Consider the following 14,082-nt stretch of genomic DNA (forward strand, 5'->3'; position numbering starts at 1 on the left):
ACACAACACACACAAACACATTTAATTAACTTAACTGTTTAAACTGTTTTTTCAGACTAACACTTCAGAACGTTTTGAAGTCTGTCAGTTAACTTAACCATTCCAAGTTTTCAACTTGAGAATAAAATTTTAAGTGACAGGTTTAATTTTTAAAAGGGTCACAATTCAAACCCCCCCTTCCTTGTGACTATATTATCTACTTCATTTGTTACGACCCGACCCGATCCAAAAGCATATCCAGAAACTTCCGGATATATCCAATTAAGAAACAAAACGTGTTTGCTTAAGGATTAAGCAGACTTAATCCCCAAGTCACTCGTTTTTTGTTACAAACTCTCCCTATAAAAGGAGAGCTCGCCCCATTTGGTTCTTTACACCGAAAATTCACAGTCGATGCTTCCTGTGTTTTTTCCTCTCTTCTCCCTCCGACTTGTTTTTAACAAGTTTCTTCTGCTTCTACTCCTTTCTGTCCCTTCGGTATTAAGAGTGTTCTTAAGACCATAGTCCCGTGGTCTTAAGTTCATAGTCCCTTCGATAATATACGATTCTTCGGAATATTGAGTACTATTAAGATCATATTAAAGAATGATCTTAACAGTATATTTATATTATTTTAATGAGAAATGGTGGTATCACCATATTTGAGTGGTCGTAGTGTCATATTCATGTTTTGGAGAAGTTAGAATGGTGGTAACACCATATTTGAGTGGTCTCAGCACCATAATAGAATGGTAATAATACCATATTAATTTGAACGGTTTCGAATAGAGCGGTTACGTACCGTATCGAGTGGCTTCGATCAAACGATTGAGCCATATTTTGAGGGTGTAATTCTCGAACGATTTTTCTACAGTGCAGTAGTTGATCGAACAGTTGTAGCTGGGCTTGTTTTATCCTGGAGGCGGCGTGGTTGATAGTCTACCTTGCACAACTTTGGGTAGTGCCACGAAACGTCTTAAAGAGAGCGACCTGGTCGTGACTCAACCTAGTAACAACTTCGGTAGATAACAGAATTTGGAAATCCAAATTTAACAGTTTGGAAATCGAAAAACAACATTATATCAGACACGTTAAATACAACAAAGTATTCTACACCCGTGCGTACACGTAATAATATCAGTCACTAACAACAACAACAGCTAAACATTTTCCTTCAAAAAACATCTAAGCATCCAACTGGCACCGGTGCGAATACGTTTGCATCTTTTATTGTTGTCTTGCTTATGAGGGCTTCCAACTGCAAAAATGAAGAGAATGATAGAAATTTAATGATGAATACCATAAAAGGATGTAAGTGTCCTGTCAATCGACTTCTCATTCATATACAAAAGAACCCAATCACATACAGAACTGAAATATATAGAAAAAGCAAAGAAATTGGAACGAATAATTGCAATCACGAAGCTCAAGTAAGAGCACTACCAATACCAATTATAATGTCATGTATACCTAATTAATTTTATCTTGGATGGACAAATGCAGATTAATGTATGATATATACAATTTTACCTGTAAGTATACAACAAAGTAAGTAAAGAACTAAACTTATTAGAGAAGAAATGACATAGAAAAAATGAACAGATCAGCAGAATCTCTGTTTACAAAATAATGAAAAGAAATTGGAGAAACACATTTTTGAAGAAATTGGAGAAACTAACAACAGTACTATAAAGTCATGATCACAATAGAGATCACATTTATCTATCTATATTTAGATGCATAGTAGTCATCTTTAATATGTCAACTTATAAAGAATTGAATACAAAATGCATAAAAACTCATATGGCCTCCCATTATAGATGTCACGGGTAAAGAAACTTCTCATGCTTGCGAACCAATATGCACAATATATTGTGAATATCAAATATTGAGTGGTAAACTTGTAAGATAGAGTATATCAATAGCACACAATAAAATTACAGAAATTGAATACATACGTGAATAAGCTAAAGATTGAAGAATAGAAAGAAAAAAAAATGTCTTCAAAATGAGAAAATGATTTAATCTACATGACTATGTCTAGTGTAAATCTAGCTATGCAAAAAGAAGTAGCTTGATATGCATAGTAAGGCAAATTGTGATTCCTGAAATATATATGGTAATAGAAACAATCAAAATCAAAATAAGTGATATTTGTGAAGTAACAAACATGCACAATCTCAGAGACGTAGATCAGCAACATTCAATTTTTGCATCAACACAAATAAATATGCAATCAAAGTCACAAATTAAATTTAGTAAAAGTAAGAAACAATCAAAAAAGTGAAATTTGAGAAGTAAACACCCTAAGTGATGTACAACGACAGAGAAGTATACCATTGTGAAACATACCATTACTGCGAGCTGCTATAGGTAATCACCACTGCATGAACTGTCACCACGAGCTACAATACAACAATATTCAACCAGTGCAGAAAATAACCTGTGTAAGCTAGCACAGAGAGCTTTCTGCCAACAATATGGATTTTTTAGTAACTTCATTTTAGAAAGGAAAGAATAAAAATGAAGATAGATTGAACAATCAAGAAGGTGAATTAAAGAAGCAAACTAAATTCACATATTTTCAATAAAAAAACTGAAAACCTATTACCGTAAAAATACTTTTAGCATCGAAGAAGCTGTCACACTCACTCAGTTTGCACGCTCACTTCGTCTGCCTCAAATTCTGAAAATAAAATACCAGACAAAAAAGACACAACACAGTGAGACAAAAGCTAAAAAAACAAAATCAGAACAACAAAAAGGAAAAAGTGAAATAACTGAAGTGGAAAGAAACTTGACAAAGGGTCACCTTCTCATCAAAGCTTCACTCTCCATCATCTTCAACATTTGAACTCAAACCTATCAGCACCGCCATCATAAGATACGGAAAAAAAAATCATAAATCTAAAAGAGAAAACGAAAAAGATGAAAGAAATGAACATATAAGGAAATAGGAATGAGACTTGCCTCGATTAAGTTCTAGTGATCCTTTTATCAAACAGTTCAAATGCAAAGTAGCTTTTATCAAAGTAAATGACTCATACTTGATGCTAAATTTCGTACAGCTATAAAAACATCACATTCCCATTTCTACAATCTTGATGCCATTCCATGGCTAACTCCAGTGGAGGTTTGGCTACTACTTCATACACATCGTCCAAATTTGTATGCGGCCACTCTGTCAGACACAAATCAAATCGAAATTCTAACATCAACATCAACAAATTCCACGCCAAAATCAAGATTATCATTAATTTTATAGTGAAAATCCAGTTTACTTATCTCAATTAATATAACATAAATTCGAAGGAAGGATCCTTTAAAAAAAATCAAGGAAGGAAACAAAAAAAAAGGCATGTAAATTCAGTTAGATATTTTCAAATATGTGAATAATACCACATGTAATCCTTTCCTCCCTTCTCAGCTTTGAATAAATTGTTTCCTGATCCAGACAACTCCTGAACATTCTTCCTCAATTTACACATGGGAAAAATGGATGCACTTGTTGTCATACAACCTGTGTTATACAACCTGTCAAAACAAAGGAAATTATTCGGCAACAAACTGTGTTGTACAACCTGTCAAAACAAAAGAAATTATTCAGCAACAAACTGTGTTGTACAACCTGTCAAATCAAAAGAAACATATTGTTAGGTTGCAAAATACATAGCCTTACTACTGTAAAGGAAACAAAACCCCACAATTCTTTTTATCAGTTTTCATTCTCAAAAACAACATTGTTTAATCAATAAAACAAATCTCTTATTTCAACCCCCCAATTCTGATACGATTCAGAATCGAATCTATCAGCCCAGTACAGATGAATCATAAATAAATCAATCAACACAATGGTGAAAGAAGATCGTAGAGGGCAGAAATGATTCAGAAAACAGGAACCCAGTAAGAGAATTAGAGAGAAATGGAACCCCAAATGGTTGAAACAGGCTTACCAGTTACCTCCAAGAGAGAGAAAGAGAGAGTGAGAGAGAGAGAGAGAGAGAGAGAGAGAGAGAGAGAGAACTACTCAGAAAACCGAACTGGAAGCAGATCCTAAACAGCGGTGACCGTCGTCGGAGCGTGGACGGCCAACAAAAACGCAAACCCAAAAGGGTTTCAATCCCTGTTCATCGTGTTCCTTCTGATACCAGTTGAAAGCCATTGAAGGTGGTGATGGTTTTTCTCTATTCAGTTTTTGCAGATAAAGAGAAAGGGAGAAAAGAAGAAGTTACAAAGAAAATAGAGATTGAAGGAGGGACTCTACGGGCTTGTATAGAACAAATTCACCCACATGCAATAGTCATCATGAAGCCTATAGGCCTAGTTAACGTGTGTCAGATGGAATTGGTTTTTTGAATTAACCAACTTGCCGCCTGCTGTATTGCACTTCACAACTTTTAAACTTAAGGGTAATGCAGTCATTTTCCTAACAGAAGTCCTAGGGTTTTCCCGCCAGGGTTGTGGGCAGGTTAAAATTGTGGAGCTTGCTTAGGGTTTATCTAGGGTTTGAGGGCAGACCTGTACTTCATTTAAAAAATTTAGATATACATATACTAGATTTCGAGTAAGATAAGTGGCATGAGATTTTGCTATAAAAAAAAAAAGGTGGCATGAGATTTTGCTATAAAAGAAAAAGGTGGCATGAGATTGTCACAAAGGATGGAAGGTGTTGAGAGAGATGATCCAAGATGGGTAGAAGTGTTAATATCTCCAAATCAATTTAAAAAACTAAAACCTACGCAACAAAACTGAATATTATAAGATAAGATACTTTTTTGAATTTCTTTTTGTGAAAACGTTTATAAATTTTAAAACTTTTTTTTTTGGGGAAATATTATATATTTATTTGAATGCAATACAAATATATATTTTTTTTATCGCATAGAGGGCCAAAAGGCTTAAAAGAGAAAATTACAACTTAACGTGATGAGGGAAGTAACCCCCATTTGGTCAGCAACTAACAAGTGCACCATACTCAAAATCATGCTACACTCCATATTAGCTATAGTGCATCAGCACAAGAATTTGCCTCGCGAAAAGTGTGTTGCACTTTCACGTGTGTTGCACTTTCACCTCCCAATCCAATTGTAACAAGCGCCTAATTTCTTGCAACAAGCCACGACTAATCGGATTAATCGCCTCTCCATTTGAAAGTGTCCTAGTCACGGTTAAAGAACCACATTCAGCTTCACCGAATTCAAACCCAACCTCCTAGCATATCGAAGACCTTCATACATCCCCAAAGTTCAGCAATATAAGCATTACATAAACCCACATGCTTGGAGAAACCTCCTAACCACTCACCATCACTCCCCCGATAATTCCTCCACATCCCGCTCTACCATCTTCCTTCCTAGCTCCATCCGTGCCGACTTTAACCCACCCCATCGGTGGACACTTCCAACCCACCATCATCGTCATTTTAGGCGCGTTGGTGATTAACTCAGCATTCCTCTCGGCAGAAACATAAGCATTAACAATATTCATGACAGCAACCTTGGGATTTAAAGGTCTATTATAACTAGGTGCATGTTTTTCCTTATTCCGCCAATTCCATAAGGCACCACACAAGACATCCCAAAAAGCATTCCACTCAAAAGTATAACTCCAATTCGCCTCACAATTCATGTTATAACTAATCCATTGTAGCAAATTTCCTTCGAAAAAATTCTCCCTAGCATCATAATGAACGACACTTAACCATAAGGCCATAGCTTTAGGACAATCCCTCAACACATGTAATTCATCTTCAATAACATTGTTACAAACATCACACATCGGACTCCCCATCCCATCTTGATCTTTTGTAATAGGTAAGCAATCTATCATGACAAATGGTCCACATAAGACACCTAACACGTTCTGGAACCCGTAAGCTCCAAACCTTGTCCCAATCAACACAATGATCTGCAATATTAAAATTACACAATCTTTATTTGCAGATCCAACAGTAAATTTCCCATGGTTGTCACCGGACCACAATATCATGTCTTCTCCGTTGAAATTATTTAGAGGTGCCATTGCTTGAATTTTAGGCAAAACATCTGATGGCAGCCACTGCTCAAACATCAACCAATTCCAATCACTATTCACATCTGTTAAGTCACTCTACCAGCAAATGAGAGGTGATTAGCTTTCCATCCAACAAGTTTACAGTTAAGCTGGTCAATTATATACCGAAAGTCATTTTTCCAAGGAGTTCTACCCAAGAGCGGCAATACAAATAATTTAATTTAGTTTAGTTTCTGTCAAAACAAAACTTATTTAATAATATAATTTACTTTCTGTAAAATAATTTAATTTTGTCTCGCAAAAAATTAATAATATTCAATAATTTATGTTGAATCATTATAATGACCTTATTTTTCTATCGATTACTCCTGTTATTGCATTGTAATTTGGGTTTCCGACACTATCACGATTACACAACAAGATTTGTGATGAGGTTACAGAAAATATATCATGCAGGGAGGAAAAGAATCCCAACATATTTAAATTTCAGCCTTTATGTAAAATCCAATGAAAAAGCTAGACGATTATAAGCACAATTCAACAATGTATAAAGTTCTGTTTGTACATGTTTGCCATGTTCTATACTGTCAGCAGTTAATTACAATTTACAAGTTACAACACTTTCATTTGAGTTTCACCCTTCCAAAGAACATTTTACCTTTCATTTAGATAATGTCACTATGAACTAGTAACATTTCTTGTTAGAATATCATTTAAAGGACTTTTACACTCAACATAGAAAATTGTTCAACAATGCCCCTAACCATTTTTCTATGAGAGCATCAATTTTGAAGCAGAACCTTGATATTTAGAAGACTCTGCTAATTTTCAATCAATGCCAAACTTACTCAGTTATCTCCTTTAAATCAGCTTTTACTTCTTTATCCCTGTTAGAACGAAAATACCGCACCCCGAGAGTTTTGTAGTCCCATACCATTTGAGAAATTTCCTCTTGAGGAATACTTAAGCCTTTTTGCTTAATATATCTGAGCAAGTCACAGAAAAATTTAGGATTATCAAGTTTTATGTACTCTTGCAACACCCTCTCATGATCTGGTATCCAATTTCTCGGGAACGGAGTATAATCACAAGATGGAATCAAAGACATATGCGAAAACTGAACACCTTCAATCGCATCAACCAACCCCATCCTCAAAAGATCGGAATACTCAGGTGCAGAGTTATTGGTACTCTCCCTCAGTGGCCGGCTGAGATTTCGTGAAGCTATTCCGTACACTTTGGCACGAGACTTCAGCCTGTACCTAGCAGCATACAATTTAGCCAAAGAGCTGCGAACCACATAGGCACAAAAGCCAACAACTTTTTTACGATTATCGGCATATTTATACCAGTCAGCCATGGTCTCAAGGAACTTATTCATCTGAGAGTTCGTATGTGCTTGTCCTGAATACAACATAGGATTGCACGGAAGTGGCTCGGGGTCTTTATCACCCTTAACAAGCTGAAGCTGCCTAAACTGACGAATGCATTGTTGTAAGCTAGCAGTAACAGAAAGCAAAGTCCCCACACCCTTCTCACTCACTATGTTACCTCCAGAACCTGTATACCTCAAAGTTGGATGTATCACCCTTCTGCATATTATATGATCCAAGAATTGGATACCCCTGGCAATATGTTCAATCTCCAACTTGGAATTATCTAACCTTAACCCAAAAGTATTCTCACAAAACTCAACAATTTTCTTCCTAATTTCAACAGCATCCTCTCTAGGACCTCTAATCCCAATCAAAAAATGACCACCATATCTTATATAATCCATCTTCCTAGTTTTTTCCTTCCCACTTGATGGAACAAACTCGGGCCAAGCAGGATTATGACAACCATCATCAATCGAATACTTCCATATAGAATCAAACATACACGGCCTAAAAAACTCAACAATCATTTCTTCTACCATATGATCCAATTCATTAAGACAAACATTAGCAAGCAATGGACTTAAAATCCCACAATGACCATAACAAGGTACCTTAGCAGCTTCCTCAGGAGCAAAACTAAAGAATGTTCTCAACCAATATGGATCCGGTTTCGGTTCATTCTCTTTAAGAATCCTCTTCTTAGTAGCTTTCCTCTTCTTATCTTTCTTCAACTCCTCCCTTTCCACTACTCTCCGCAGCACATGACCCATCATCGCCGATTTAATCAAACTCAAAACTTTCTTATCTCTAGTACCCTTTTCAACACATTCCATTACAACATCAGTATCAACTTTCTCAAAAATCTCACTCAAATCACCCTTCAAAAACCACAAATAACCCGCGAAATTACTCCGAATTGTTCTTATAACAGTATGCGCATTTCTCCCCGGTCTAAAAGCGTGTGATTTCGGAGAAAACTTAGGTTCAAAAACAGGTTCCAGAATATTCAACAAAACCTCCTGAACAACCCTATCTTGAAAACAAGGCTCACTGGATTGTACAAAAGCTTCAAGCTTTCGTTTTGATAACGGTTTTGAAAACTTTTTGTCGTTTGGGGAACGAAGCAATTGATGGGTTTTGTCATTCCAGCAAAAACGACCACGAAGAACGGCGTTACGAAGGGAGAGAAGATCACGGAGGATGGAGGTGTGAATAGCATTTCGAGGGGGGAAAGTTCCGGTGAAATGGGCACATGAGCGTTGATAAGCGAAGACCCAAAGATCGAAATTGGAGAGATAACCAGTGAGATTTGGGAATGAAGTGGTTTTTAGGGAAGAGAAGGTTTTAACCCAAAGATTGGTGCAGATTTCGATGGGGTCTTGTTTGAGGAGGGATTGTGGGTCTTGGTATTGGTCTTGGTGGAGGGTTTGGGTTGTGGATTGAAGGGAACGAGTGAAGAGAGAGGGGAATGGTGAGGGTTTTTTGGGTTTGAGATAGAGAAGGTGAAGGTGTTTGATGAAATTCCTCAATGACATGGTTTGGTTTTTTTACATTTTGGGTGGGAGAGGGAGTGGAGGAACACTCAACAATGTGTTTAGTAGGGGGTTTATTGGGTTTGGGATGGAGGGATAGAAAATGAAATTGGGTTTTTCTGTTTTTAGGCTTTGCTTTGTGGAGTTTTCACATGTCTTTACTTTCATGATCCCTTCTGGCTACTAACAATTTGCTGAAAATTATCATTGCGAAATTTAAAAACCAGTAAAATTAATTTGTCCTGAGAGATTATTTATTTTGAAATTAAAAATAAGTCAAATTTGTCATTGTAATTTTTCACTTATAGGTAAATTAGTGCATGTGCGCTTCAACTATTTTTTATTAAAGATGGTTAATAATTGCAAACAAAATACGTAACTGGATGACCACAGCACACTGACACTATTTTCATTGGTTGGAAGAGATCTCGGGAGAATTGGATTAAACTCAACTATGATGGTGCGCATAAAAGCTCAGTTAGTCTTTCGGGATGTGGCGGACTTCTCTGTGATAGCAATGAAAATTGTTTGAATAGTTGTGCTCATAAGATAGGTTCATGCGACGCACTACATGCAAAGATATGGGGCATGTATATAGGTATGGATATGGCTCAGAGAAAGGGCGAATCACACACCTACAAGTGGAGAGCGACTCCAATGTTTTGGTCGACATAGTAACAGGGAAATGTTTCATCAATGAGAATGCTCTTATTCGGCGCATTCATGATCTAAAAAAAGAGTTGACAAGTTCAAATCAACCATACTTGGCGTGAAGAAAACAAATTAGTATATTGGCTAGCTAATTTTAGTGCATCTTTAGACTCCTTTGATTTACATATTATTGAGACTCCTCCTAGAGAGCTTCAATGTCTCCTTTTTTATGATATTTCTGGCGCTTAGATATATACCTCAGGATATTCGTTTAATCGCTTAATTTTTTTTCTTGAGCTCTGTCTTGTAAAAAAAAAAATAGTATTTATAGCGTGACAATGGTGTGACGTCTATATAGAGATGCCACATGCATTTAATCGACAATTCATGTCATTATTAAAATGAATTATATGTGTTACACATTGGTTATAATATTTGTTCTACCCTTATTATAGTGCGAGCAAATATTAGTCGGGAGATAAGTTAATTATTTCAACCCGAAATTAAACTCAAATTCTTCTAAATGGTTTATCTTTTGATATAGTTCATCAACCAATTTACCTTAATATTTTTTCTATATGAATCAAGTATGACCACATTAAATTTAGCAATGCTACAATTACTAGACTATATGTTCTTGAATCTTGGGTGCTCAATTACATTCTTTTTAATATATATACTTTTGCAAAAAAGAAGGTCGAAATATATCTTTATGGTGACATGGATCCGACTTGTGTGGCACATCGTCTAGAGCGCCATCCCTACGATGCATTGCATTGCATGCACGGAACAAAAAGTAAACTCCACGAAACTTCAACTAAAATGCCTTTAAACATGGTAGTAGTATTTTTGTTCTCCCCAACGATGCAAGTTCACATGCCCCTCTTGCCCCTCTCTTGGGTCTGTGCCCCTTCCGCATATTTTGGCAACAATCACAACCACATTTCCAGCAACAATTCTATGAAGTTATACCTTCAATAACAGACATCTCTACCAGTAATTAATATTGATATGCACACTCTTAGACTAGAAGTTATGTATATGTACTTATTTTCCCTTCAAAAATGTATGTACTTATTTTCCCTTCAAAAATGTATGTACTTATTTTAGTAAGTTATGTTTCTTTATTAACAAAAGTTTAAACGAGTTTGTTTAGAAGCATTACAATTTACCAAGGTTTAGTATATTACCTTCAACAAGTTCGGCAGAATTTAATTTCACATTTGTTTTGTTACTTGTTTCTTAGTTTTGCTATTGGTTTTTATGGTTTTTACGTGGTTCTTTTGCTGGTCTTATGCTGTTTCTCTGTTGTGGCAAGCGTGAGGTATATTAGAATTCTCATATTTGATGAAAAAATTAGTGCTAAGCAACACATAAGTGAAGGATTCATAACCGAACGCGTTAAGGTTTTATTGCTCTTAACCGAATGTGAATGATCCCCAAGACTTCCCTCGTAAACCAACATTCCCCTCCCATCTTTTTCTTGTTTCTTTGGCGTGTCCATTGTTGTAATGGGTTAGGAGAATTAGCACAAGGGTAAAGCTACTAAAACTCTCATTTTAGGTTCACCAACAAAAAATTATTTTTCAATAAATTTTATAAGGCCACAACAAAGAAAAGGTTCCATAAATTAAAACTTGTTTTAGGTCTTATTTATTATTGAAAATTATTAAGCTGACTATGGGGTTTAGAGAACCCCCTTGTGCACGAAGTTTTCTATATCTAACATATTCAATTCACCATTCAAAACAAAAACATTTGTGTAGATTAATTAGAAGTTTATCTTTATCAACTAATCAATCTTATATATATTTTTTTTATATAGACGAAATAACAATAGTAATTGAAAATTTACACACATAAATAGGGGAGTCGAGGTTCGAACCCCGATCACGGTGCCCGCAGGCAATTTTTTCGATTGAGTTAGGACTTGTGGACAATCTTATATATATTTCATATTTTACCACAAAGAATAAAAAGAAAAAAAAACTGACCAAAAATTACAAGATAGAGGCAAATATTCTCACTTTTACATTCTGACCAAGAGCCTAATTAAAGAACAATGAAAAGCTTGAAGGTGCATGCATGCATATCAGTGTAGAGGCCATGAACACCAGAAAATATATATGTATAAGAACCAAAATCTTCAGTGATTTATATATTGCTACTATAAGTGTTTTTAATCTCTTAAATCTTATTGTTCTCTATTACAACATCAAAATAAAAGTAAGAAGAGGAAAAAAAAAAAAAAAAGGGAAAACAATAGTGTCATCGAGGAAGTGATACACTACAATTAATGCAAGAAGGATTAAGACACAAGCAATAACCGAATGTGGAAAACTTTCTTTCCTCATCTTTCACCGTAAATTGCTTAAATACATATATGTATATATAAAATATATATGAAACCTTATTCCTCAAGGTTCTGTTGAAGTGAGATAACAGTGAAACGACACCGAATTAGGTTGATCATTGTGACAAGGTGAGGAACCAGAAGGAGGAACAAAACCCTTTGGAAGCATGACAGAGAAAGGTCTTGACTTCACCATGTTCTTGACAATCTTCTTCTTGTGTTTCCTGTGTTTCTTCTGCTTCATCATGTTCTTGTTCTCGTTTCTGTTCATTTTCCTCTTCTTGATTCTTTCTTGTATGCTCAAAAACATTGGAGGGTCAGCGTTCTTGAGGTAGAACACTTGATGGTAATGAGATAACTCAGTGTTGGTTGAAGAAGGGTTTTGGGATTGAATCTCTTGGTTGTTGTTAGAAGAATTTGGAGAAGAAGAAGAAGGAGAAGAAGAAGAAGCAGTGTGAGGAATCATGAGGAAGAAGAGAAAGAACAGTGTTATGAGTATGCACTTGAAGGTTTGATTGAGATTGTCCATGAGAATGAAGAAGCTAAGTTTTGTGGTGCATTTGTGTGGTAAATGAAGAAAGTTATGGAAGTGAGGTAGCACTTAGATTGAGGATTAACGGGAATTCCAATGGGTTGTTGCGGCTTTTTAGATGAAAAAAGTAAAAGCAAACAAGTTTAAGATTGTTGAAAGAAATGGTCAACTTATGTGGGATCTTCAATATGAAAAGTTGAAGTTTTTTTCCCTATACATGGGGATATGGAATTAAAAAAATGCTTTTTCCTCTACGTAATCATCTATTCAAAACCAAGGACTTAATTGGGATCAAGATAGTTAGAGTTGAATTGAATTGGATTATTTGAATTTGATCTCTTACTAATTACTCTATATATATACATGAACTTTGGAGTACTAAAGCCTATTTTCATTGAAAAATAAAGGGTTAAAACAAAAAATAAGAGTACATTTGGTTTATGCAATGCAACCTTCAACTATGCTAATGGTATGGATGTAGAACAAAAAAAAAAAGTGACTTGGTTCAAAAACCTAGTGAACCGACCAACAAACCAGAAATCAAATCCATTCAGAAATATGACTAGTAGTTAGTGGGCTTTAACTTTTGGTGCCAAAAAAAATTGTATTATTGTCACAAATTTGTTGGGATCAAGCAAACTTTCTATTCATATTGCTTTTGGAGACGTTGAGTTTGGTCATGGATTCAAATGCACTCTTGTATAGAAAAAGCTAGATGTTAACTTTGCTTCTTGTCAAGTGATTTAGAGAGTACCAAGGTGAAGAAGGGTGGTGCTATAGGAATTTGTAGCGAAGGCGCCAATTTGTTACTATTTTTAATGGACAAGTTTGATGAATTTTATCAAATGAATCCAACATACATTAGACTTTTTTAATCGATTTTTAATAAATCATAAATGAATTAATACATTAATTTGTCACACCAAGTTTTATTTTTCTTCTTAATTTGCATAAACCAATTTTTGTTAGGATCTTGAACTTTTCGGTACCACGATGACTTATGGTTTCTCTTTTGAAGGAGTCCAATCTTTCATCACATTATCATTGAAGGAGTCCAATCTTTCATCACATTACCATAACATCCACAATGTGTATAATTATGTATTGTATTGCACTTTGTATTGTGAGGTCGACTTCCATGCACGTATACATGCAAACCTTCCACGAGTTACCTTCAAGGTTTGAAGATCAACTTTAACATGATTGCCAAACCATTGATGTCAGAGCCCATAACACTTTCGTCATAAAAAACAAACTTTGTGCTCGAAATTCTTATCAACACCATGGTTTTATCTATCTTTGTCGTAGACACATTGAATGATGGTGTCCATTGTCGAATCACCAAGTAGTGATCATAAATCATCTATGATCCTAAGGTTATGATTTGGTTCTTGTCTTCCTCCCCACCAAAGTTTATCATGTAAAAAGCATGAGTAACATTCATTAACTCCTCTCTCATGAGTTTCCTTAGTTGGACACTATTCTTTTTTATGTCATTTTGCTCTTGACTTATAAAAAATGTTTCCTTACTCTATAATCTGCTCTTCATGATGTTATACCCCCTAGTCAGATGCTTAGATCTTCCATGATCATTTACTTCACATGGAGCATAGGCATAAAACAATTACTTTGTCCTCAATTTGA

General features: G+C 35.4%; 2 protein-coding genes, 1 long non-coding RNA gene and 1 pseudogene across 4 annotated transcripts; all 4 read right to left on the reverse strand.

The window, feature by feature from the left end:
• The window catches only part of LOC146944319 (uncharacterized), a 59,725-nt pseudogene that overhangs the window by 12,159 nt on the left and 33,484 nt on the right, over window positions 1-14,082 (reverse strand).
• On the reverse strand, window positions 1,061-3,935 carry LOC146944320 (uncharacterized). Of its 2 annotated transcripts, XR_015028134.1 has the most exons (4): window positions 3,379-3,935; window positions 2,792-3,160; window positions 2,332-2,665; window positions 1,061-1,237 (listed from the first exon to the last, which is right to left on the reverse strand). It is a non-coding gene; the product is annotated as an uncharacterized LOC146944320 (long non-coding RNA). The 2 variants fall into 2 exon arrangements; XR_015028133.1 differs by having other exon boundaries at window positions 2,332-3,160.
• Window positions 6,516-9,074, reverse strand: NMAT1 (Intron maturase, type II family protein). The gene has a single exon (XM_085742718.1). It carries the CDS (start codon window positions 8,903-8,905, stop codon window positions 6,836-6,838), a length of 2,070 nt encoding a protein of 689 aa, XP_085598844.1. The 5' UTR covers window positions 8,906-9,074; the 3' UTR covers window positions 6,516-6,835.
• On the reverse strand, window positions 11,728-12,734 carry LOC146944322 (uncharacterized). The gene has a single exon (XM_085742720.1). The coding sequence runs from the start codon at window positions 12,433-12,435 to the stop codon at window positions 11,971-11,973; it is 465 nt and encodes a 154-aa protein (XP_085598846.1). The 5' UTR covers window positions 12,436-12,734; the 3' UTR covers window positions 11,728-11,970.

The sequence above is a fragment of the Medicago sativa genome, chromosome 2, assembly GCF_051527215.1.
Source record: "Medicago sativa cultivar Bolivia chromosome 2, Bolivia_mono, whole genome shotgun sequence".
NCBI lineage: Eukaryota > Viridiplantae > Streptophyta > Magnoliopsida > Fabales > Fabaceae > Medicago > Medicago sativa.

Bases quoted from the DNA above. Each gene is read 5' to 3' on its own strand.
- NMAT1 (XM_085742718.1), bottom strand. From the start codon at position 8,905: ATGTCATTGAGGAATTTCATCAAACACCTTCACCTTCTCTATCTCAAA.
- LOC146944322 (XM_085742720.1), bottom strand. From the start codon at position 12,435: ATGGACAATCTCAATCAAACCTTCAAGTGCATACTCATAACACTGTTC.